The 21,094-nt window shown below is 49.0% G+C and overlaps 3 protein-coding genes and 1 pseudogene across 4 annotated transcripts; 1 reads left to right on the top strand and 3 right to left on the bottom strand.

Annotated features, from left to right (window-relative positions):
• Positions 1 to 6,977: 6,977 nt before the first annotated feature.
• On the bottom strand, positions 6,978 to 11,140 carry LOC117844596 (putative SWI/SNF-related matrix-associated actin-dependent regulator of chromatin subfamily A member 3-like 1). Its single transcript, XM_034725320.2, has 3 exons — positions 9,702 to 11,140; positions 8,910 to 9,216; positions 6,978 to 8,142 (listed from the first exon to the last, which is right to left on the bottom strand). The coding sequence occupies exons 1-3, from the start codon at positions 11,049 to 11,051 to the stop codon at positions 7,301 to 7,303; spliced, it is 2,499 nt and encodes an 832-aa protein (XP_034581211.1). The 5' UTR covers positions 11,052 to 11,140; the 3' UTR covers positions 6,978 to 7,300.
• Positions 11,141 to 11,883: 743 nt separating this feature from the next.
• Positions 11,884 to 14,920, bottom strand: LOC117844598 (uncharacterized). Of its 2 annotated transcripts, XM_034725321.2 has the most exons (6): positions 14,765 to 14,920; positions 14,526 to 14,644; positions 14,331 to 14,428; positions 13,546 to 13,645; positions 12,621 to 12,803; positions 11,884 to 12,235 (listed from the first exon to the last, which is right to left on the bottom strand). In XM_034725321.2, exons 2-6 carry the CDS (start codon positions 14,583 to 14,585, stop codon positions 12,113 to 12,115), a joined length of 564 nt encoding a protein of 187 aa, XP_034581212.1. In that variant the 5' UTR covers positions 14,586 to 14,644; positions 14,765 to 14,920; the 3' UTR covers positions 11,884 to 12,112. The 2 variants fall into 2 exon arrangements, with proteins under 2 accessions (XP_034581212.1, XP_072147768.1); XM_072291667.1 differs by lacking the exon at positions 14,765 to 14,920 and having other exon boundaries at positions 14,526 to 14,706.
• A 197-nt stretch (positions 14,921 to 15,117) lies between these two features.
• Positions 15,118 to 17,568, top strand: LOC117844597 (GDSL esterase/lipase At1g28600-like; annotated as a pseudogene).
• LOC117844492 (GDSL esterase/lipase At1g28670-like) lies at positions 17,320 to 19,148 on the bottom strand. The gene is made up of 4 exons (XM_072291668.1): positions 18,318 to 19,148; positions 18,042 to 18,257; positions 17,560 to 17,713; positions 17,320 to 17,461 (listed from the first exon to the last, which is right to left on the bottom strand). Exons 1-4 carry the CDS (start codon positions 18,412 to 18,414, stop codon positions 17,455 to 17,457), a joined length of 474 nt encoding a protein of 157 aa, XP_072147769.1. The 5' UTR covers positions 18,415 to 19,148; the 3' UTR covers positions 17,320 to 17,454.
• Positions 19,149 to 21,094: the final 1,946 nt, after the last annotated feature.

The raw sequence follows: 21,094 nt of genomic DNA, 5'->3' as shown, positions 1-21,094 counted from the left end.
GCAAAACGGAGCAGAAGCACGGCAAGAACGGCACCACAAAATCTTGCCACCGTCCGATACTGACAGCATATTTTTTCTCCATTTGATGGATGGGAAAATCCGGAGGCCACGACCAGCAACGAACGACGACGACGAGGCACGAACCACCCGGCCCCACCAACCACCCCGAAGAGGCGCATCCCATCTCCTCCGCGGAGAAGAAATGATCTGGTCACGGGCCAACACACACAAAGAAACCTCCCTCGTCCGAGAACTGGATGACGGCCGGCGGCCCACCGCCTGCCGGCCGTCTCTTTCGATGGTGATAGCACCACCAAAAGCGAGCGAGCCATGGCGACCCGCTCGGCGCTCTCGGCTACTCACACCACGTCAGATCGTCGCGGCCGAACCAGGCCAGCAGCTGGTGGCTCACGCACACGCACAGCGACGCGCACGTCGCAATGCGCCGGTAAAGCGTGCTCGTCCGGCTGCTCCAATGAATCGTCGGCGGTGATGGGGTGATGCGACGCGACGGCGGCAGCGAGCTGGTAGGGCGGACGGATTGGTTTGCACTTTGGAGAAAGGAAAGGAAGCCTGGCTGCATGTGTGCGTGGGGGAGCGGCAGCGGCTGTGGCTTTTGCTTTCCGGTGGCCCAGAGTGGGAGCGGTGAGAACAGTGTAGCACAGCAGCAACGACCTGCTACCCCTTGCATTCGGAAAAACGGCCAAACAATTCATCGTTGATTTGGGGTCCGATTTGAAATAGGTCCTGGATCCAGGATTAATTTTTAGTCCCGATCAAATCGGATATTTGATACAAATTAGAAGGACTGAATATGAGCTAATTATAAAACTAATTGTATAAGTCGTGGCTAATTCGCGAGACGAATCTATTAAACCTAATTAATCCATAATTAACACATATTTACTGTAACATCACATTGACTAATTAGGTTTAATAGATTCATCTCGCGAATTAGTCTCCGTTTATACAATTGGTTTTGTAATTAACCTATGTTTAATACTTCTAATTAGTATCAAATATTGTGATATAATCTCCAAACAGTAAACAAGAAGTCTAAAAAGTGGGACCGTACTTATCCTTGACTCCATGTACAACCTTTGAATTCCTAGCAGTGGAAGGACGCTGTACCTGCTACCAGCTACTCCTATGGAATTCAAGCAGTCAGCAGCAACGCCAGCGGCCTTTGCACCGCGCCAAGACGCGCTGCCTGCTTTTGACCTCGGTGCCCTACCCGCCGGCTTAGTGCAGTGAAGTGACCAGACCGCAAGCGATGCATGCAGATGCAGAAACAAACAATGGCGTGGCGTGGCGTGTCGATCCGGCGCCTGCCCTGGCCTCTACCAGCGCAACCACCGGCATTATTTGGCGGGTGGAATGGATGCGCAGGCAACGCACGGCATGGCCTATTGGCATGTGAGGCGGCGGCCCCACCGGCGAACCTAATCCGGTGATCCCGAGCCGATGCCACAGCCATGAGCTGATTCCTTGGCTCACCGGAAACACTTGCTCATCAGGCTGCCTGCCTGAATCGGCGAGCATCAGACAGCCCTCCTCGCTGCTGGTCCGCCAGGCTGTCTGTGTGACGGGAGCGGGAGGGCCCCGTCTGGCCTTCCCCGTCTGTGTGCCGGCCGCCGGTTGGCCACGCGGACAGAATTCCCCAACGCGGGCCAGAACAAAAGATTGATTGATGGGCTCAAGAAACTGGGCCTCCGCTTGGCCCAGCTGCGCTGCCGCGTCCCCCACCTCAGCGGATCGAATCGTGGCCGTATCCTCCCGATCAAACGGATAGAAATACTGTCCGGGGTGGACGGCAAATGAAATACCGTCCACCCCGAGCCTCCTGGCCAGGCGCGCTCCGTGCTCGCCGCGGCGTCGCGCTTGGCATCCCCGGCGCCGGCGATGTCACGGTAACACCACCCTCCCCTAGTGTCATATCCGCGGAATTCGACGTTTCCCGCGCTCTTCCACTCGCCGCATTGCGCTCCGCCACCGCCGGCGGCCAACACATCTTCCCGCGCCGTCGTGCCCGCGGTCAGCGCCGCCCGGGACGACACCGCCCAGCCCCGTCGTCGCGCGCATTTCCTCCGCCCGCAGCTCTGGCGCGTCGAGATGTTCCAGCACCCCGGGTCCTGCCAGCGCCGCCGCTTGGACTTGGAGTTGGAGGGCCTCAACGATGTATGCTGAGGACCGCGTCCGTGGCCTGCTGGCGAAGTCGATGGCAAGGGTCTGTTTGGTATACGCCTCAGCGTGCCACGCCGACGTTGCGGCCACGGCGAACTTGAGGCGAACGAATCGTTCGCCAAACTTTCGGCAGGCTTTGGCGCAGCAAATGAACTGAAACGCTGTGGCTCCGACGCGGCGCGGCGCACTTGCGGCAGCGAACCAAACGGTCGGCTCAAGAGCTGTGGCGCCGCGTGGCCAGGTGCGGTAGTGACTCATTCATTTTCGTGTGAGTACATTGCCTTATCAAATGAACTGCAGCAGACATCGCAGTGCAGCTCATGATATGTTGATGTTCTGAAAATTTGGACTTACTGAAGTTGTGTCCTGAATCTCCAGTGCTAAGCAGCGACTTCAGTTCTAAGTAGAGACTGCAGAAGAGATCTCAATGCACTGAGCGTTGGAGGCAACAAGTTTTGAACATTTGTGAGATCTCTGAAATTCAGATGGAGACATTTCTGAGTGGATGTTTGACATCAGAGGATTGTTATTGTTACTGCTACATTGCTGCCGATGTCGTCATGGATCGAGAACCTGCACATTGAGAACTTTGAACCTGCAAATTGAGAACTTTTTGAGTGTTCCTCACCTCAAGGGTACGGCAACAGCCCACTTCGCCATACTGCATTGTGTCGGTGCAGCAGGCCATGGACGCGGTGGTCGTCAGCATCGGCAAGGACCTCCACCACCAAGCAGCGGAGCTGGACCACGTCAATTGATGCGGAAGGGCTGCAGGCGGCGGGGCTGTCGGTGTAGTCCCGGGTGGCGCTGACCACGGGCACGGACACGAAGGACGGCGTACGGCGGGGAGATGCCGGCCGCCGCCGTGGTGGCGTGGAGCGCGACGCGGCGACGGTCGATGGCCGCATGGTGGCGGCAGGCGGCGGTCGACGTGTACACCGCGGGCGCATCGACGACGGCGAGCGCAAGGACCAAGGGCCACACGGACCGAATTCCTCAACGCGGGCCTCAACAAGAGAAGGAGGATGGGCTGAAGAAACTGGGCCTCCACTTGGCCCAGCTACGCTGCCGCGTCCCCCAAGCAGACAAGCAGATCGAATGGTGGCCGTAATCTCTCGATCCAACGGTTAGAAATGTTCCAGGGGTGGTCGGTAAATGAAATACCGTCCACCCCGAGCCTCCTGGCGCGCCGCGCGCTCCGTGCTCGCCGCGCCGTCGCGCTTGGCATCGCCGGCGCCGGCGACGTCACACCACCCTCCACTAGTGGCTACTGTCATATCCGCGGCATTTGGCCCCTCCTACGCCAGTTCCCGCGCGCCTCCACTCGCCGCATTGCGCCGTCTCGAGGTGAGGAAGGGTTCCGATGTTTAGACGGCAAACACGTCTCGAGCTCCTTGCCGGTTCTCGATGCATGAAAACATCAGCAGACAGCAGCAGCAGCAGCAACGTGGCTGTCACACACAGTTTAGAGTTCACTACTGTCAGCTGACATCCTATCAGAAATGGAGGGGAATTGGGGAAAGACGCTGCACCTAAATGTTCAAACTTGTTGCCTTTCAATCCTTCGGTGTTTCAATGTATGAGCCTGTGGAAAATAACAGCTCTTGTGATGTTTGCTGATGCTGATACACACCGGTTTGCTACAGGGGCAGCAATGCCTACTGCCTACTAGCATTTACAACTCAGTAGCTCATCAGTTGATTGCACGCTGAAATGCAGGACTGACTGCCATTTTACAGCGTACATCAATATAAGTCAGTCAAAGCACTGGAGGATTATATCACCGGTGATTGGCATTACTACCAACATGTAAATAATTTCCCTCCAAAAATATTGTAAATAAACAGTCAGTGTTGGCGTAACATTACTGATCTGAAGGGCGAGAGTCTAGCAAACATAATTCATTGATTCAGACTTCAGAGCCAAAAATTTTATGTAGCACGACAGCTTGAAAATTCGGTTTTCACAAGTCTAAAAACCATGACTAACCTAACCTGTGTGTTGCAACTTGTGCCTCACAAGTCAGAGTACACCACATGACCTCCATTGTTTTCGAAGATCCCAAGGAAAAACGGTAGTTGATTGGTGTGTTATCTTCATGAACAAGACCGAAACCACTTGTTTCATGGCACGAACCTTGTTATTGACCATCCGGTACAAACAACTTTCTCATGTGTGTTCACGTGATATGTGAACGAGAGACATTTTCTAAATGAATTAGTTACATGGTCATGGCTGTTGTGCGAATGGCAAAAATCCCATGTAATAAAAGGGAACACTCATGCCCCCCCCCCCTTTTTTTTTCCAACATGAGCATGTTTACATTTGTTGTCTTCTTTAAAGATTCAACCTCTTCCATCAATTGCCGTCTTCTTCATCTATCCAATGTCTGAAATATTCGATGCAATTTTTTGGCCAGAGTTGCTCCTATAATTGTCACATCAATAATTTTAGGCGGTTCAAGTTCCTATGTTCAATCCAAATGAAAAAAAAATCTCATATAAAAAAAGTAAACTTCATACAACCCTAGGTTGGTTTTATGACCCTAATGCCACGGAACTCCAGCTACTATGATATGAACCACTTAACCATATGTTGTATGGCTTTAGCTAGGGTATCACGAAAGACGAAGCCCCCATCCTTTTATATTTTTCATAGAATCTAAATGTCGAAATAATGATCTAAAATACAAAATGATGTGCTGCTGATGATCAGTCCACACATGATACTCGAGTAACCAACGCATCAAACACTGTTGAACCGCTAACACCCACGTAGTGCCGCTGGAGAATGGATTGGGCGTCGGTAGTGGTGTTAACGGTGGGATATACCCACGGTGCCGGAAATGGCTCATGCAGCTCCGGCTTAAATTGTGCTAGCAAAACACATCTGCAGACGCACCAAGAAAACAACACTAAATGTCTAGTAGCATGTGGATAAAACCTTTTGCTTTTGTTTGCAAAAATCGAATTGAAAAACTCACCAGGATATTTTGGTTTCCTCCAATACTTCATGTATATATCATAATGTCACCATGGATCCAGTGATGGAAAAAAAACTGGTATGAGGCTGTCGTATCCTTTGAGTGGCATCCAGACAATTCGGATTGATCATATACATGCACACACTTGCAAGTATGCGATTGTTGTTGCAAGTCATCCAAGAAGTGCTAATAAGGCAACAGGCGTGCCATTTCTTTTTCGTGTGAGTACATTGCCTTATCAAACTGCAGCAGAGATCGCAGTGCAGGTCACGATTTGATGATGTTCTGAAAATTTGGACTTAAGCTGTGTCCTGAATCTCCAGTGCTAAGCAGAGACTGCAGCAGAGGAGAGATATCGAAGTGCAGGTCACGAGGTGAGCGTTGGAGGGAGGAAACAAAGTTCTGAACATTTGTGATTTCTGAACATTCAGATGGAGGGCATTTCTGATTGGATGTCCGACAGCAGCGGATTGTTACCACCAAATTGCTGCGGGGAACCTGCAAATTGAGAACTTTTGAGTGTTCCTCACCTCTCAAGGCTACATCAAGTCAGCAGCAGCCCGCAGGAATGGCATCCACTTTGACAGACTGCATTGTGTCGGTGCAGCAGGCCACGGACGCGGTGGTCAGCATCTGCCCGGACATCCACAGCCAAGCAGCGGAGTTGGACCGCATCGATTGATGCGGAAGGCGGCGGGGAGATGCCGGGCGGCCGCCGCCGTGGAGTGCGATGCGGCGAGAGTGTGGAAGCGGCGGTAATGGATACAGCGGAGATGACACTAGGGGAGTGTGCTGTGACGTCGAGGGCGCCGGCGACGCCAAGCGCGGCGGCGCGTTGAGCACGAGAACGCGCGCCAGGCCAGGGGAAGTTTGGGGTGGACGGTATTTCATTTCCCGTTGAGACCTGGGTTCCGTAGGACCGTCAGATCCGGAGGCTGCGGCTATGATGATTCGATCAGTTAAGGTGAAACGGCAGCGTTGCTGGGCCGGCCCAGTATCCTAAGCCCATCCCTTCTTTTCTTTCCTGAGGCCGCGTCGGGGAGTTTGGTCCACGTGGCCCTCGAGCTCGTCGTCGACTCCCGTCGCCTGCCGCCGGCGCGGCAAGCCCTGGAGGCACCAGCTGCATCGTCACATGATCCTCGGAGAACGAAACGGGAGAACATCTTTTGTTCAATACACGATCCTCGGAGAAGCAATCAGCTCACACTCTTCTGTAACAAGCACTCCATCGTAATACTGTCATTAGCACTGGAGATTCAGAGCACAACTTCAGTAAGTCCAAATTTTCAGAACATCAACCCATGAGCTGCGTTGTCATCCCTGCTGCAGTTTGAACCACACATAACTTGAGCCTCATAATATGACCACAGCACCTTGCATAGTCTCATTGAACTCGGGGCTGGACTTGGAAGCTAATGCTGCGTGCCCCAAAACAAAAATGCCAGTTCCTACAAGGCAGGACCAGGAGTATAACCAATACTAAAAATTCAGAATTGTCACACCACAAGAGGACGTGTTACTTCCAGCAGCGGCCACTAGGCACTAGCTAAACCAGTTTTGGGCTGACTGTTTGACAGATCGGCTTAACACTACATTTGTACACTACGCTAGAGACACTGCAAAAGATGGAGCTAGCAGGCAAACTGCGCTTCAAAGTTCAAAGAATCCTGCTTCTTGCGTTCCCTTAAGCTGCACACATCTGGAAGCTTCATTATTCCTTCAATTACGATGTCCGAAGCTACTATATCACGAGCAGATATGTATTCTAGGATTGAGTAATTGGCCATGTATCCATGTTCAAGAACTCTAATAACCACAACTCAGGAGTCCATAGACCATACCTGCATCCATTTTAGCACTCTTGATCTAACGCTAATGTCTAGCATCAGAGACATACATCGTTGCAGGAATTTCTTCCAGCCCCGCGCTTCAAAAACTGAAATATTAAGGGAGCTCTTCTAACATCAGATGCTCCCACTGCTAGACAGAGCGCACTCCAACAAGCCTCTCCTTGCTCTCAGCAACATCTCTACTAGCTACAACCTCCATCCCTAGAGCTATCCAACTAGTTACAACTTTCCATCCCTAGAGCCAGCATCTGTATGACAAGCAGCTTCAGAAGGGCAACTACTGCTACCACCAGCAGCCGGCCGGCCTTCCCTTATCCAGGCCCAACATCATCCGGAGCTCTTCCACACGCATCTCCTTGTCACCCTTGGCCCCCTTCTTCCCGAACGCACTGCTGATCAGCTGCTTCTTCTTCTCCTGCAGCGACAGTATCCTCTCCTCGATGCTGTCCTTTATGATGAGCCGTATCACCTTCACCTCTTTCTTCTGACCGATACGGTGAACCCTGTCCATGGCCTGTTCCTCCACCCCGGGGTTCCACCAGGGGTCAAAGAGGTACACCGTTGAGGCAGCCGTCAGGTTCACGCCAGCTCCCGCAGCTTTCAGGCTAGCAAGTAGCACGGTTGGAGAGTCAGGGCCACCGTGGGCGAACTGCTTGATGACTTGCAACCTCTTACTCATGCTCATTGACCCGTCAAGACGCAGTATATTAAAGCCTGCATTTTTTAGGGGCGCTTCCAGCAAGATCAACATCTGCTTGAACTGAGAAAAAACAACAGACTTCGACGAGGGGTCTTCATTCTGTGAAGTCTTCAGCAGCTTCAGTAGGGCTTGCACCTTGGAAGAGAGGGGTCTGTCAGACACAGGGTTGCCTGCTCCATCTTCATCGGAATGCTTTACCTCTGGAGCAAGGAAGAGGTCCTCTTTAGATAAGGAGCGCCGGCATATTGGGCAACGGGAACTCGAGCTCTTGAGGATTTTCACAATGCAGGTTTGGCAGTATATGTGAGTGCAGCTGGTTATGACAGTTTTAGTAGGTGGGGAGAGGCAAATTGGACAGTCAAAGTCATCTCCATCATCTACCAATGAAGCCAGTTTCTTCAATAGCTCTGGGTTTTTAGACACATCTGTAACAAAGCACACCAAAGCGAACAGACATGAGAATAGTCAATAGTGGTAGACAAAATTAACGGTATACAAAAAGGTATGAAGAGGATAAGAATTTGACGAATTCATCATTACAATCAGTGGCAAAAGTAAACTTAGCACAAGGAGTCTAAAATTTGTAAATTTATGCTGATGAAAAATATACTATTCCTTTTTTCCATTCTTTTCAAATCTTAATTTCTCTACAATCCACTGTCTTCAAACAAGAGTAAGCTGGACAGTATTGGGCTTTTGGAGGAAAAAAAATGAAGGAATATGCTTTTGCTGGCTATGAAATGATTTTAGGTTTCTTGGAAGAAGAACACGATATTGTGCACTTCAGTCACGGATGACCAATGTCGGTGAAGAAAAATAGATTTGTTTCCTTCTCTAAGATTTCCCAGTCACTCTATATGCACGTCAACCATCCCCTCCAAAGAGAGATAATATCATATAAAGCATAGAAGCATTTACTAGCATTTGCACATCTTGAATGGGAAAACCACACTTTCTGCCTGCTAGTTGGTGGTTAAACTCCATTCCAGGAAAAAGATAAGTAACATGAAACTTCAAATAAACACTAATATGCTATGCCTCACATATGACATTTACTGAGTAACAAGGCCATCCAACTTAAATCAATATGTTTTAATTATCATTTTGATCAGATGAAAAGCTTGCTCTGGCCATACTTCATCGTGGCAAGTGGTAACATATTCAAAATAAACAAGACAAGAAAAGGGCATACCTTCAAGGGAGTTGGAGGGAAGCCATGATTTCACATCTAAAGGACATAATGAGACATCGTCACACAGCTGGCGGAGCCTCAGAATGACATAAAGCACAGTGGAATAATTACGCAAAATTGAATCTCTGTCACCAAATTCCTGCATTTTGTTTTTCACTTCCAATTCCATCCGATCATAGATCTCACGCTCCTCTGCAGAAAGATCAATACAGCATTCTAAAACAGTTTTAGGGGGAAGCTCAACTATGCTCTTGGTTCCAATGTCTGTCTCTTTGATTCTGCGCAGTGAGATTGCACCTAGGAGGTTCTAGAATAAGCAAACAGGACAAAAAAGAAGTTAATCTTTGAGAGTGAAAGATAAGCAATACTTGATTGAAAGCGCATTGTTACAAACTGTCAATCTCCAATTTTTCCAACTAAAATAGCAGATCGTGTTATGTTTCTTACTGCATGTAGTGTCATGATGCAATTATACAAATAACATAATGTAAATATATGCAAGCAAATTGTGATGGCAACTGCCTAGTAATAACAGAGCTCAGAACATTAACCACGCAACATAGCAGCGTGCATACCACAGAATGCAGGACTTCCTACCACTCAAGTAGAATGAGGAGTTGCATAGATAAGTACGTAAATCTACAAGCAGGTTAGCAAGTCAGCTTCTTTTACCATTCAAGAGCATTTGATGTAGCTGCCCATACTTTCTAGTTCCTAGCTCTTACCAGTAGTCCAACGATAAAAATGGCCTATGCAGTGAGAATTAAGAAAGGAAAATTTGTGTTAACTTACTTGCAACCGTGACAACCCAGTCTTATTCCCTTTCTCCAAGGGGCGCTGGATCAATTTCTGCCAGTAGCTCTTGATTGAGAAAGGCTGGAACTTCAAAAATGCCATTAAGGGGTATAGATCAAATGAGCTGTTCTGAATTGGCGTCCCAGTGACCACCCACCGCCTCTCTGCATTCAGAGCAATCACTGCCTTTGTCTGCCGTGCTGTAGAATTCTTTATGACATGGGCTTCATCCAGAATCACGCGGAACCACTCAATATGTTTCACCGGTGAGTCCTCCTGCTCAAATTCTGTCCCCAAGATGCTGTAAGTGGTAAGAACAAGATCATATTTCAACAGCTCCTTCTTATCTCTTGTCCGCTCCCCATGGTACATATACACTTTCAAGCTGCCTGGTTCCAAGTGCTCCTCCAGCTGTGTCACCCAAGATGAGAACACCGAGGGCGGGCACACCACAAGCGTCGGCCGCGGTCCCTCCCCTGCATCCTCAACCCTCCTCCTCTTCGCCCTTTTAGCCTCCTTGACACCCACATTGCGAGCTTTAGTCCTCCCAATCAACGACAACAGCGTGAGAGTCTTCCCTAGCCCCATATCATCAGCGAAAATGCCACCCTTCAGGGGCGGCGGACGCTCCTCTGTCTTCTGATTGATAAGCACATTCTCGAATACCCCATCTTCAGTTTCTTCCCAGAACGGCGGCAGGTCTCCCGACTCTTCCCTGTGCACCATCCACCCCAGCGCCTCCTTCTGATGGTCGAACAGCTCCGATAGCACAACATCCCCGGGCGCCTCCATCGGATCAATCCGGGCCTTCCCTTCCTTTCCCCCCACGAGCGAGAACAGCTTATCGACGTCCCGGTCGGCCTTCTTGGTCCGCTCCATGACCGCGGCGGACTGGGAGAGGGCGAACTCGGGGTGGTTGGGGTGGATGAGGTCGAGCTCGGCCTCGTAGAGCGCGACCTCGACAACGGCGGCGGCGTCGGGGCGCGCGAAGAGGTGGACCTGGCAGGGGAGCATGTGGGGCTTGAAGTCATCGCGGTTGATCCTGGAGTCCGTGCGGGGCACGATGCCGTGCGCCGCGACGAGGAGGTCGGAGTCGAGGAGCGGGGCGAGCGCCTTGGCGACGTTGGCGGGGATGTGGCCGACCTTCTCGTTGCGGCCGTTGTGGACGGCGATGGCGTTCCCGTCGTAAGGGTTCAGCGGCTCCCGGACCAGGTTGACGTTCTCGCGGCCGGCGACCTTGGCTGTGTAGTGACGCATGCCGACGATCTTGGAGACGATGAAGCCCAGGAGGTAGGGCTCGTGGTCGTCGCCCGCGCCGCCGCCGCCGCTGGAGGAGGCGGCGGCCATGGTTGCGGCGGAAGAACGGGAGGGAGGGAAGGGGGGAAGGGTTTGGGCTGGGGGACGGGGTTTGAATAGGCGGCGGAACGGCGGAAGGGGAGGGGCGGTTGCGCGCTGCGGCCTTTGATTTCGTGGGTGGATGTGGGTGAAGATTGGGGAATTTTTACGGCGCCCTTTCTGATTTTACCGTTGGCGAGCAGGAGCAGCCGAACTTTGAATAACTGTAGCATTTTGTTTGTATTTGTAAATTATTATCCAAATATTGACTAATTAGGCTTAAAAAATTTGTCTCGCAAAGTACAACAAAACTGTGCAATTAATTTTTGATTTCGTCTACGTTCAATACTCCATGCATGTACCGCAAGTTTGATGTGATAGGGAATCTTCTTTTTGCATAGTGTTAAAGTTGGGATCCGTAGTTTCCTGCAGAGTTGCTTTGCAAGTATGGGCATGAGTCCCAAGCGCTCCTTTTTTTCACTTGTCACCACAGCAATTGTTATTATTGCTTGTTGGTAAATCGATTTTGTACTCGATTGTTGTATATGGCCGGTGAAAGTACGTCAAATGTGTAAATTGTGACACCGAGTAGTAAACACATGTTTGGCTAATGACAGACTCCGTTTCTAAAATTTTGAAGCATTACTGAACTAATTAGATTGTCCCAAAAGTTATTGAACTAATTATCCTGTGCTAAACGTTACGTATTTTAAAACATCATAATAACACTCTAGGAAAGCAGGCAGAAAAACTGATGGAGAAGCACGTTGTCAACTCTTTCCAGATGATCTGCTAGTTAACCAGCCTGAAAAAAGCTTTATGTCTGGATAAACACAGCAAGAACTATCGCGAGCATCACAAATGCCCTTAATTCACCGGACTAATTCAAAGCCCCGAGGCATGGAAGATATGTAGCATTTCTACAATACACACGGCAAGTGCAAATGCAATCAACGGTTTACTCATGTGACATCATGTAATACCAGAACTGGATCCACAACAAAGTACAGCAAAATGAGCATCCAGACAAGCAAACTGGCGCCCTGCTGCATGAACCTGGCCTGAAAATCAAACTAGTCATCGTCCTTGTAGGGGTATTCCTCAGGGACTTGCTTGATAAGCTTTACCCGCATCTCGTAGGCGTCATCCCCACGGAGCATGTCACGGACCCATGTCACCTCTGTCTTCATAGACACCTAAACAACAATTTCAATCAGTCAGGGCAATCAATAAAAAACAAAGTCTAAAAGAATGATAATCTGATAAAGGCAACTAAATAAACACACTAAGTACATAGGACACTGGTTCATAGATACTCAATATCAGATGAGGTAGATGCTAGTGCTATCATGTAACAGTAATCTGGAAAAATTTCCACATGAACTGCTATACTATTTTTTAGGACAAATATACTAGTACAGACTGCATGTGACAAATCTCGATAATTGTAGATAATATAATATATTGGTGGTTAAAGTATTAAAAAGTTTGCTGCGCACATCCCAGAACAAACATCTTGGAAGATCAAGATGAGTAAAAGGGATAAAACCTAAATGAGATGGCAATAACAGAAGAACTAACCATTTCCAATGCTCCCCTGATTACTCCACTTAACACATTGCAATACTGAAGGCCTTGGCAAGTGTCAGGGAGCTCAACAAAATCAACAAGAGGATTGTCCTCCAATACAAAGCTACAGCTTGTACCCTCAGCATCCCAGTTGGTTACAGTTGCAGTCACACCCAAGAACATCTTGAATCCAAGCTGTTTTAAAAATGCAAGAAAGGAATCCATCAGACCATAAAGCCATAGAGGGCATAAAATAGAAGGAAGGTTACAGAAGGAAGTGAAAAACATTTGGTAGCCAATAACTTAAGTATCTTAATGTAGCAAATGGAAGTATCAAGCCAAATAGAATTATGTAAAGAGTTGTTGGACTTCAATAAACCAGGAAAAGATATACAAAATAGAAAGCTTAGCATACAATAAACACAGGAGAGAAATATAAAGTACATCATAGTACTGAATTTTCTTCACTACTGATGAGTTATTGGGGCAGAAATTGTAGAGGTGCAGGATGCAGAGCAGTGGCTGCAACAAGAACGAATGATTCCAAAGCATTTGCTTCTGAAAGAATTTGATCTAATTGTGCTACAGTTGTGGGATTTTTCCCAACCGCAACAAAGATATAGTACAATATCTCACTCTCATTTGTGCCCCTTGAGTTCATTTGCTTTTGGTTTAATGACACAAAGAACAGTTAAAAATGTACAGACACATTAAATAAAAACCTAACAAAAGACACCACGTGGACTACCATTGGACCCCATAAGCATTGACTAATACTGGATAAATACTTATTAGGATATTAAACACACACAGAATGCACTGACTGGTATGCTGTATAGTAATTAGGAGACAAGAACAGAAGGCTCAGCAGCTATGCATTGCTGTGAACAAATTGTATACTGGTAAATTACCAAATAATAGTGAGTTTAGCAAAGACCTTTGCGATAACATCAGCAGTCTCCTTGAAGTCAACACACCTTGATACATTTGACTTGGCTAAGAACTCATCGACCAATCGTGTTCCAATGTTGTAACCCCTGGAAGTGAAACGTTTTAAAAAACAAATAACACATATTGGAAAGTGTTCAAAGGAAAAGGCAAAGGTTTAATACAGAAAACGATGAGAATTGCAGCCAACAAACAAGAGATATTTCTCAACTCCATGAAATAAGCTACAAAATAGTATTTCTTCCACCACTCATTAATCATAATACCATTTCATTTGCGATTCTACTCCAGATCCAACTTCATCATTCTTCAATTAACAAGAAAATTGCAAGTGGAATACAACACAATTGAGCAAATCTTCTCCCTTAGTAAAACTATGGCATATGATTATATGAATACCATGTTGCCACATCAACGGAACCAACGTCATGAAATGTGTACTATGAGTTGGATCATGAAGCCAAACCCAAGCATGGAGACTTTAGGTTTCTGAAGCCTACATCACTCTACCGATCTACCCAATTACACTAACATCAATATATACCGGCATTCATTTTATTCACATGTTACCAACACCTTAGTGATCTCAGGCCAGAAGTCCATAGTTCAACTGTTCAAGCAATTGGAATATCCTACTACAGTATCACAATTTTTTAGTTTCAACTGCTACACTAAGATCAGTACCGTAATATCTAACTGGCTACATCATCCACCCAAAGTTCTTCAAATTAACAGGGATAAGGAAGGGCAAGTAAGAAAAGGAGAGGCACATACATCTGATCTAGCTGCTTGTTGACCTCCTCGACCTCCTCCAGATCCGTGAGCAGCTGCCGCACGATGGCGCCATACGTGAGGGTGAACAACTCCGCATTCTGCAACCAACGAAGAACCATGAGCGAACAGACCAGGGCCAGATCCAGCGCCAGGGTCCTCCTGGGTTTCCCAAACGCGAACGGTTGAGGAGCTTACGACGCGATCGACGCTGGCGAAGAGGGCGTCGCCGGACTTGGGAGCCGTGAGAGGCGGCATCGCGAGAGGCCGCCGACGGTGGCGGAGTCGACGAGCGGAGTCGCCGCGTTGGCCCTCCCCTGCTTCCGCAGCAGTGAAACCCGAACAAGCAGATCAGAAAGCGCCCGCCCAACCCCAAAACCCCGGCTCGCTTCCGACCCGCGCAGCTAGACCCAGATCCGAACGGCGGCAAAGCGTACCTCCTCGCTTCCGGCGGGGCCTGCGGCTGTGATGGCGCCGGCTAGGCCGCTAGCAGGCGACGAGGCTGAGACGACGAAGCGCTCGGGCAGAAGAATCGGAGCAGCGATGGAGATCGGGGTGTGTTCGGTTGGGTGTGCAGGGGAGATGATGCTGATGCACACATCCCATGGGCCGATCCACTAATGTGTGAAACAGTTCGGCCCAGACCAGGCCTCTCTGTAATCCGGCCCAAGTAAACCTAGCCCATTCCAGCCCAGGGGAACCCAATTCCCAATCAGTTTCGAAATTTCCTTTCTTTTTTATACACTAGCCCACCTGCTGAAACACACACCTTTCGTTGCGCAACCAGTTCGCGTCCGTGTTCAGTTCCTTCCAGCATGGCGGAGTTGTTGCTGTGGGCGCGTCTTCTCGTCGTGGCCGTCGCCGCGTGCTCGTCGTCGCCGGGGGCGCCGGCACGGGCGAACTGCAACGGCTGCTGCTACCCCCGTTTCTTCGCGTTCGGCGACTCGCTGACCGACACGGCCAACTTCATCCGCTACTCCGCCGCGCCGGGCCCCGTCGCCCGGCTGCCCTACGGCGAGACCTTCTTCCACCGCCCCACCAGCGCTGGTCTGACGGCCGCCTCATCGTCGACTTCATCGGTACGTCGTTACACATACATCTACCGCCGCCGTCGAGAAGAAGCGCCTCTACGTCGGCGAGATCACGCCATACTCCCTCGGCGTCCAGGTCCGCTGGTTGCAGCGAGTGCTCGCCTCCACAGACCAAGGTACGGCGGCATGCGCACAATTCCTGGTGACGCCCACGTTGCAGTTTGGTAGATCCAAATGAGAAGGAGCCGAGGGAGCCATTTTTTTTCCCCAGCTCCTCCATATAAAACAGCTCCGATTCCTCTTGTGCTCTAGAAGTGGAGCCGTTTTTTATCAAACTGTTCGGTAGAGCTTCAGCTGGAGCCGCAGGAAAAATTGGAGCTAAAGTCCTACCAAACTGACCCTAACTTAGCCTATCGTGTCGTGGATATCAATATCACCACGTCTACGTAGAGTCCTTGGACACTTATCCTGGCTAGCTCAGAACTCAGATCTTTTCTACTTGTCGTCGGGTCGGTGGAAATGGAATTTGTGGATTGCATACACGCATAGTACATCCACCACACACTTATGAGCTAATTAGGACTGATCCTATCCTAGTCCTAGCTAGCTAGACAGTTACAATTTCTACGATGACAAGAAGATAGTGTTAGCTACGATATATGACGTTTTGCCGTACATGCAGCGCGACGCATGATCATGGCGAGCTCGTTGTTCCTGGTTGGAGAGATCGGCGCCAACTACTACATCCACCCCTTGTTCCAGAACAAGACGCTCGGCTGGGTGAAGCCCCTGGTGCCCCTTGTCATCAGGTCCATCGGGTCATCCCTGGAGACTCTGATCCAGCTCGGCGCCAAGACGCTGTACGTGATGGGCATCTTCCCGCTGGGCTGCGTCCCGCGGTTCCTCTTCCTGTTCCGCGACAGCGACGCCGACGACTACGACGACGCCGGCTGCCTCCGGTGGCTCAATGGTCTCACCGTCCTCCACAACGATCTCCTCATGGCCAAGCTCGACGAGCTTCGCCGCGGCCACCCGGACGCCTCCATCGTCTACGTCGACAACTACGGCGAGGTCCTTGATGTCATCGCCTCCCCGGCGCGGTACGGCCGGGTTCCGTGAGCGCACGGTCCTGGACGCGTGCTGCAACGGCGGCGGGCCGTACAACGGCAACTTCACCGTTCACTGCAGCGAGCCGGGCGCCGTGCAGTGCCCCGACCCGTCCAGGTACGTGTCCTGGGACGGGCTACACTTCACTGAGGCCATGTACAAGATCATGGCCCGGAAGATGCCGATGAACTGTTCGCGACGCGTCCGATCATGTCCAGATGCAACAACTAGACGAACGTCCGATGGATTGATGCAGATCACTGGTACAAAGTTGCGTTCTGAAATCTGAACTGATGTGACAAACTGATGACAATGATAAAACACGCGTGAGGCGAGGTGCCACGGTGATGTCTTGGGAGGAGAAGTGGCCACGGTCACGGCCGGCGGCGCCCGCATTTCGCCAGTATGGGCGGCGCGGCGTGCGGCCCCCGGAGCACGCCGTCGGCGATGACCTTGTACGCGTGGTCCGTGAAGCGGAATCCGTCCCACGACACCGCGGCGTAGCTAGGGATCGCGGCACGTCGTCGCCGTCCTCATGCCGCAGTGCACCGTCAGGTTGGTGTTGTATGGCCCCCCGCCGCCGCAGCACGACACCAGCGGCTCGCCGCCGAACCCTGCCGATCAGATCCAGGGAAAGAAAAGTGCGAGCATTTCGCCACGGATGATGTTGATGACATGATCTGATGCGAAACCAAGAAAGAGTGCACGAGGAATCAGAGTACCGTGCTTGCGGGGGTCGGCGGTGAGGTCCATGGCGGCGGCGTAGTAGTCGGCGTAGACGACGGCGACGCGGCGGTGCCGCCGCCCGAGCTCGGCCAGCTCCGCCCTGAGCGCGCGGTTGTGGAGCTCGGTGAGGTCGTTCGGCCACCGGAGGCAGCCCATGGAGTCGTACTGAGCCGTGTCGTTGGTCTGGAACTTTGTCAGGTACCCCGGGTTGCACCCGATCGGGAAGTTCCCGAGCACTACCACTGTCCGGGCGCCTAGCTCGATCAGTTCCTGCAAATCGGCACGCACATGGATCAATTGTTGCTGGATTTGTACTAACTACGCCTGTGAAATAATTTTGTGTGGTTTTGTTGGGGGTCATGACGTACAGTGACTGAAGAGCTGATGCCGGCGACGATGTCGGGGACGTAGGTTTGACCTCGTCGAAGGACCTTCCCTGGAACAAGGCCTGGTTATAGTCGTTCCCGCCGATCTCTCCGACGAGGAACAGCGAGCTCGCCATCAGATCACTCCATCCTCGACCTGGAGTAGAAATAGGGGCCAAATTGCACTTGACGAGTCAAAATTCAGGTCGTCGGTTCAGAATTCAGATCGGCATGTGAAATGAAGCGTCCGGTGCATATTTTAGTTCAGTTTCGGGTGCACTCATGAAGACAAATTACAACAAGTATTTGACAGTTTTTCTTTAAAATGATTCTTGTACCCGATATATGTTATTTTATACTACCGTATTTCTTTTTTTTGAAACGAAAAGAAAAACATGTTTCTTTCCATAAAAAGAAAAGGAAAAAATGTTCTCATTGTTTTATACGGTAAGAGTGTACTGTAAGGCAAGAGCAGGCGTGATCACCTTGTTCTGGAGACAGCATGCGAAGCACTTTTTTGAGCCAACTCATCTGCCAATGCAGTGAGTAGGGCGTGAAACGGGCGTCGAGCTTCTTCCCCCTGAAGTAGTCATGTCCGAGCGCCGTCGCGCCGCCGACGGCGAAGTTGGCTCCGTGCGCGTAGTCCTCGCTGGTGTTGCCGGCGAGGTAGGGTGTCAGGAACGGCATCCCCAACGCGTCAGCTGCAAGACATAGGACATCAGTGACGAATGACGAGGGGAGCGCGGCGGCGGCGCGCGCACCGATGTGGTCGATGATGATCCGGCCGTTGGGGCGGCGGAAGAAGGTCTCCCCGTACGGCGGCCTCGCCACGGCTCCCGGCGAGCGGGCGTAGCGCATCCAGTTGCCGTTGTCGGTGATGGAGTCGCCGAAGCTGAAGAACCTCGTGAAACAATTACCGCCGTGGCGGCGCCGCCGCGGCTCTGCGTTGCTGCCGCCGCCGAGGACCGAGTTGGCGGCAATCAGAGAAGGACCAAAGATTCAGCGTACTGACTACTGACGTACTGAGCAATCAGAAGTATAATGTATCGTAACAGATTAACAGAGGTGAAAATGTGAAATGATACAGCGATGATCATTGTCTCAGAATCTGGACTGAAATAAAACTCTCTAGACTCTACAAAAACATAGTACCTGATGCATCTCTTACGGCTGGAAACTGCAGCGGTCAGGGCCAAGGTTTAGTAAACCAGTGCCATATTGCCAAATGTGTCGTACTTTTTTTTTTTTGAAAGAACCCAAATGTGTCGTACTCGTAACAGAGGCAAAATGACACAGCATGGTGTGCTGTCTTGCCGGTTCGAGATTACCTGTCAGTATCTGAAGCTTGGAAGGTAATGCTCTATGTAGCTCGACGTTTCTTATCTTCAGTCTCGTGTGGTAAGACAGATGCGTTTGCATGAGGATGCCGGGTCATTTTCAGGACAGAGCATGGCACACTGCTGGCCTCATGAGCAGGATTGCCGTTCCGCGTCACAACTCTGCAGCTGTCTCAGTTTTATTGGCCCCTTGCATTTGTACGACTGGTTCGGAGCTCCAAGTCGCAGAAAGTGGCATTTTGATTTTTGAATACCGGCAAACTCATCGAATAACCTTTGTTTTAACGGCATATTCGATTTGTAGTTTACTCCCCTTTATCACAAATATAAGCACTCCCTACGATACGGTCACGGATACTTGACGTTTTGATCAAAATCCAGTCAAACATTTGAAAAGTTTGAGCGAAATAGTTTTCAAAGTATTTAGTTTAATGACATGAATCACATGCATGGATTTTGTCTTGAAAAGTAATATCACACTCTCGTGCCTATTGGATACTATAACTATATTTAGTAAAAAAATATTAAAGGCCACAAAAGTCATGGTGAGGGAATATTTAAGCTTTGTGGTAATACAAATAGTTTTGCAACATAAGATTGATATAATAGTACTAGATCTATCATTAAAAGTAATTTCATGGTATATTTTTTTATTTAAAAATACTCTCAACGTTCAAATTGTAGGTAATTTTAACTTTTCTAGGTTATGCACCTAGATATCGTGTCTGTCTAGATGCATAATAAATATCTATGAATCTATAAAAAATCAAAACGACCTACAATTTGAAACGGAGGGAGTATAATATATTGGGACATTTTTTTATTTTTAACCCCTTTTTAACTAATATTTTAAAAAGTAACTCACCCAAACACATATTTGCAAATATGACCCTTTTGGTCGCGCCGGTCCGCGTGGCGCGACAAGAACACTCTGCCGTGCCACATGCAATGGCGTGACAAGGTGTGCCACGTCGGAGAGCGCGGAAGGGATCTGCCAGCGCATAATCCATGTGGAAAGCTTGTCACGCCACTCCTGCCGGCGTGACAACACTCTTGTCACGCCACTCGGAGTGACGTGACAAGGTTTGAATTTAAAAAAATCATAACTTTTTCATACGAACTCGGATGAAGATGCTTTTTATATGAAAATTGTAGCTCTCGACGAGATCTACAACTTTGTAGTTTTGAGTTTTTTCATTTAAAGTCATTAAGATATATTAATAATTGATCTAAACTTTAGACAACATATTGAGCGTCTGATCCTGTTTTCGGTCATCTCCAACTTGGCTTGGTTCATCATGGTTCCACCAAATAAGTTCTATACAATACATTATCTATGAAATTATAGGAAATAGATAAAGTTAATATGTCAAAAACTACTACAACTAAAATGAAAGATATATAGTTATCAAATATGGAACATATATAAATAAAGATAACAGAACTCAAACTTCTGCTTTATTTATATACCTGGTTTGAAGCAGAAGCCTTTATAGGAGTTGTAGAGTAAACTTTAGACCACAACTTTGTTAATTTGAGTTTGGGCCAATTCACCCTGGAACATTTTCAAATTCGAGCTCAAAGTAAGCACTAGCCTAAATGCAGCACACAGCTCTAAGTTTCAAAAACAGTGAATGTCTTCCATTTTGGCATGTGAATTTCTACAATATTCAAAACTAAACTGGATCTAAACCTTTTATAAGAGTTTTAGTATGAAGTGTGTACTACAATAAAAACAGCTCCATTTCAAATCCTGCAAAGTCTATGAAACCCGTGTTCCCGAGTATTTTGAACTCGTATAACTTCAATTTGAGAATGAAATTGCCAAAGATCGTTGACTGGGCAAAGGCTGCGCAGGATTTGACGATGTGTGCAATTTCGTTCTCAATTTGAAGTTATACGAGTTCAAAATACTCGGGAACGCGGGTTTCATAGACTTAGCAGGATTTGAAATGGAGCTGTTTTTAATATTTTAGCCGAACTTTAACTCAAGTTTTGAAATGGCTCGGCTCCGATTTAGACCAGGGTCAAATGGGAAATATTGTAGTACACACTTCATACTAAAACTCTTATAAAAGGTTTAGATCCAGTTTAGTTTTGAATATTGTAGAAATTCACATGCCAAAATGGAAGACATTCACTGTTTTTGAAACTTAGAGCTGTGTGCTGCATTTAGGCTGGTGCTTACTTTGAGCTCGAAT

The sequence above is a fragment of the Setaria viridis genome, chromosome 2, assembly GCF_005286985.2.
Source record: "Setaria viridis chromosome 2, Setaria_viridis_v4.0, whole genome shotgun sequence".
Classification (NCBI taxonomy): domain Eukaryota; kingdom Viridiplantae; phylum Streptophyta; class Magnoliopsida; order Poales; family Poaceae; genus Setaria; species Setaria viridis.
The sequence above is the reverse complement of the archived record's forward strand: the minus strand, read 5'-3'. Positions and strand labels throughout refer to the sequence as shown.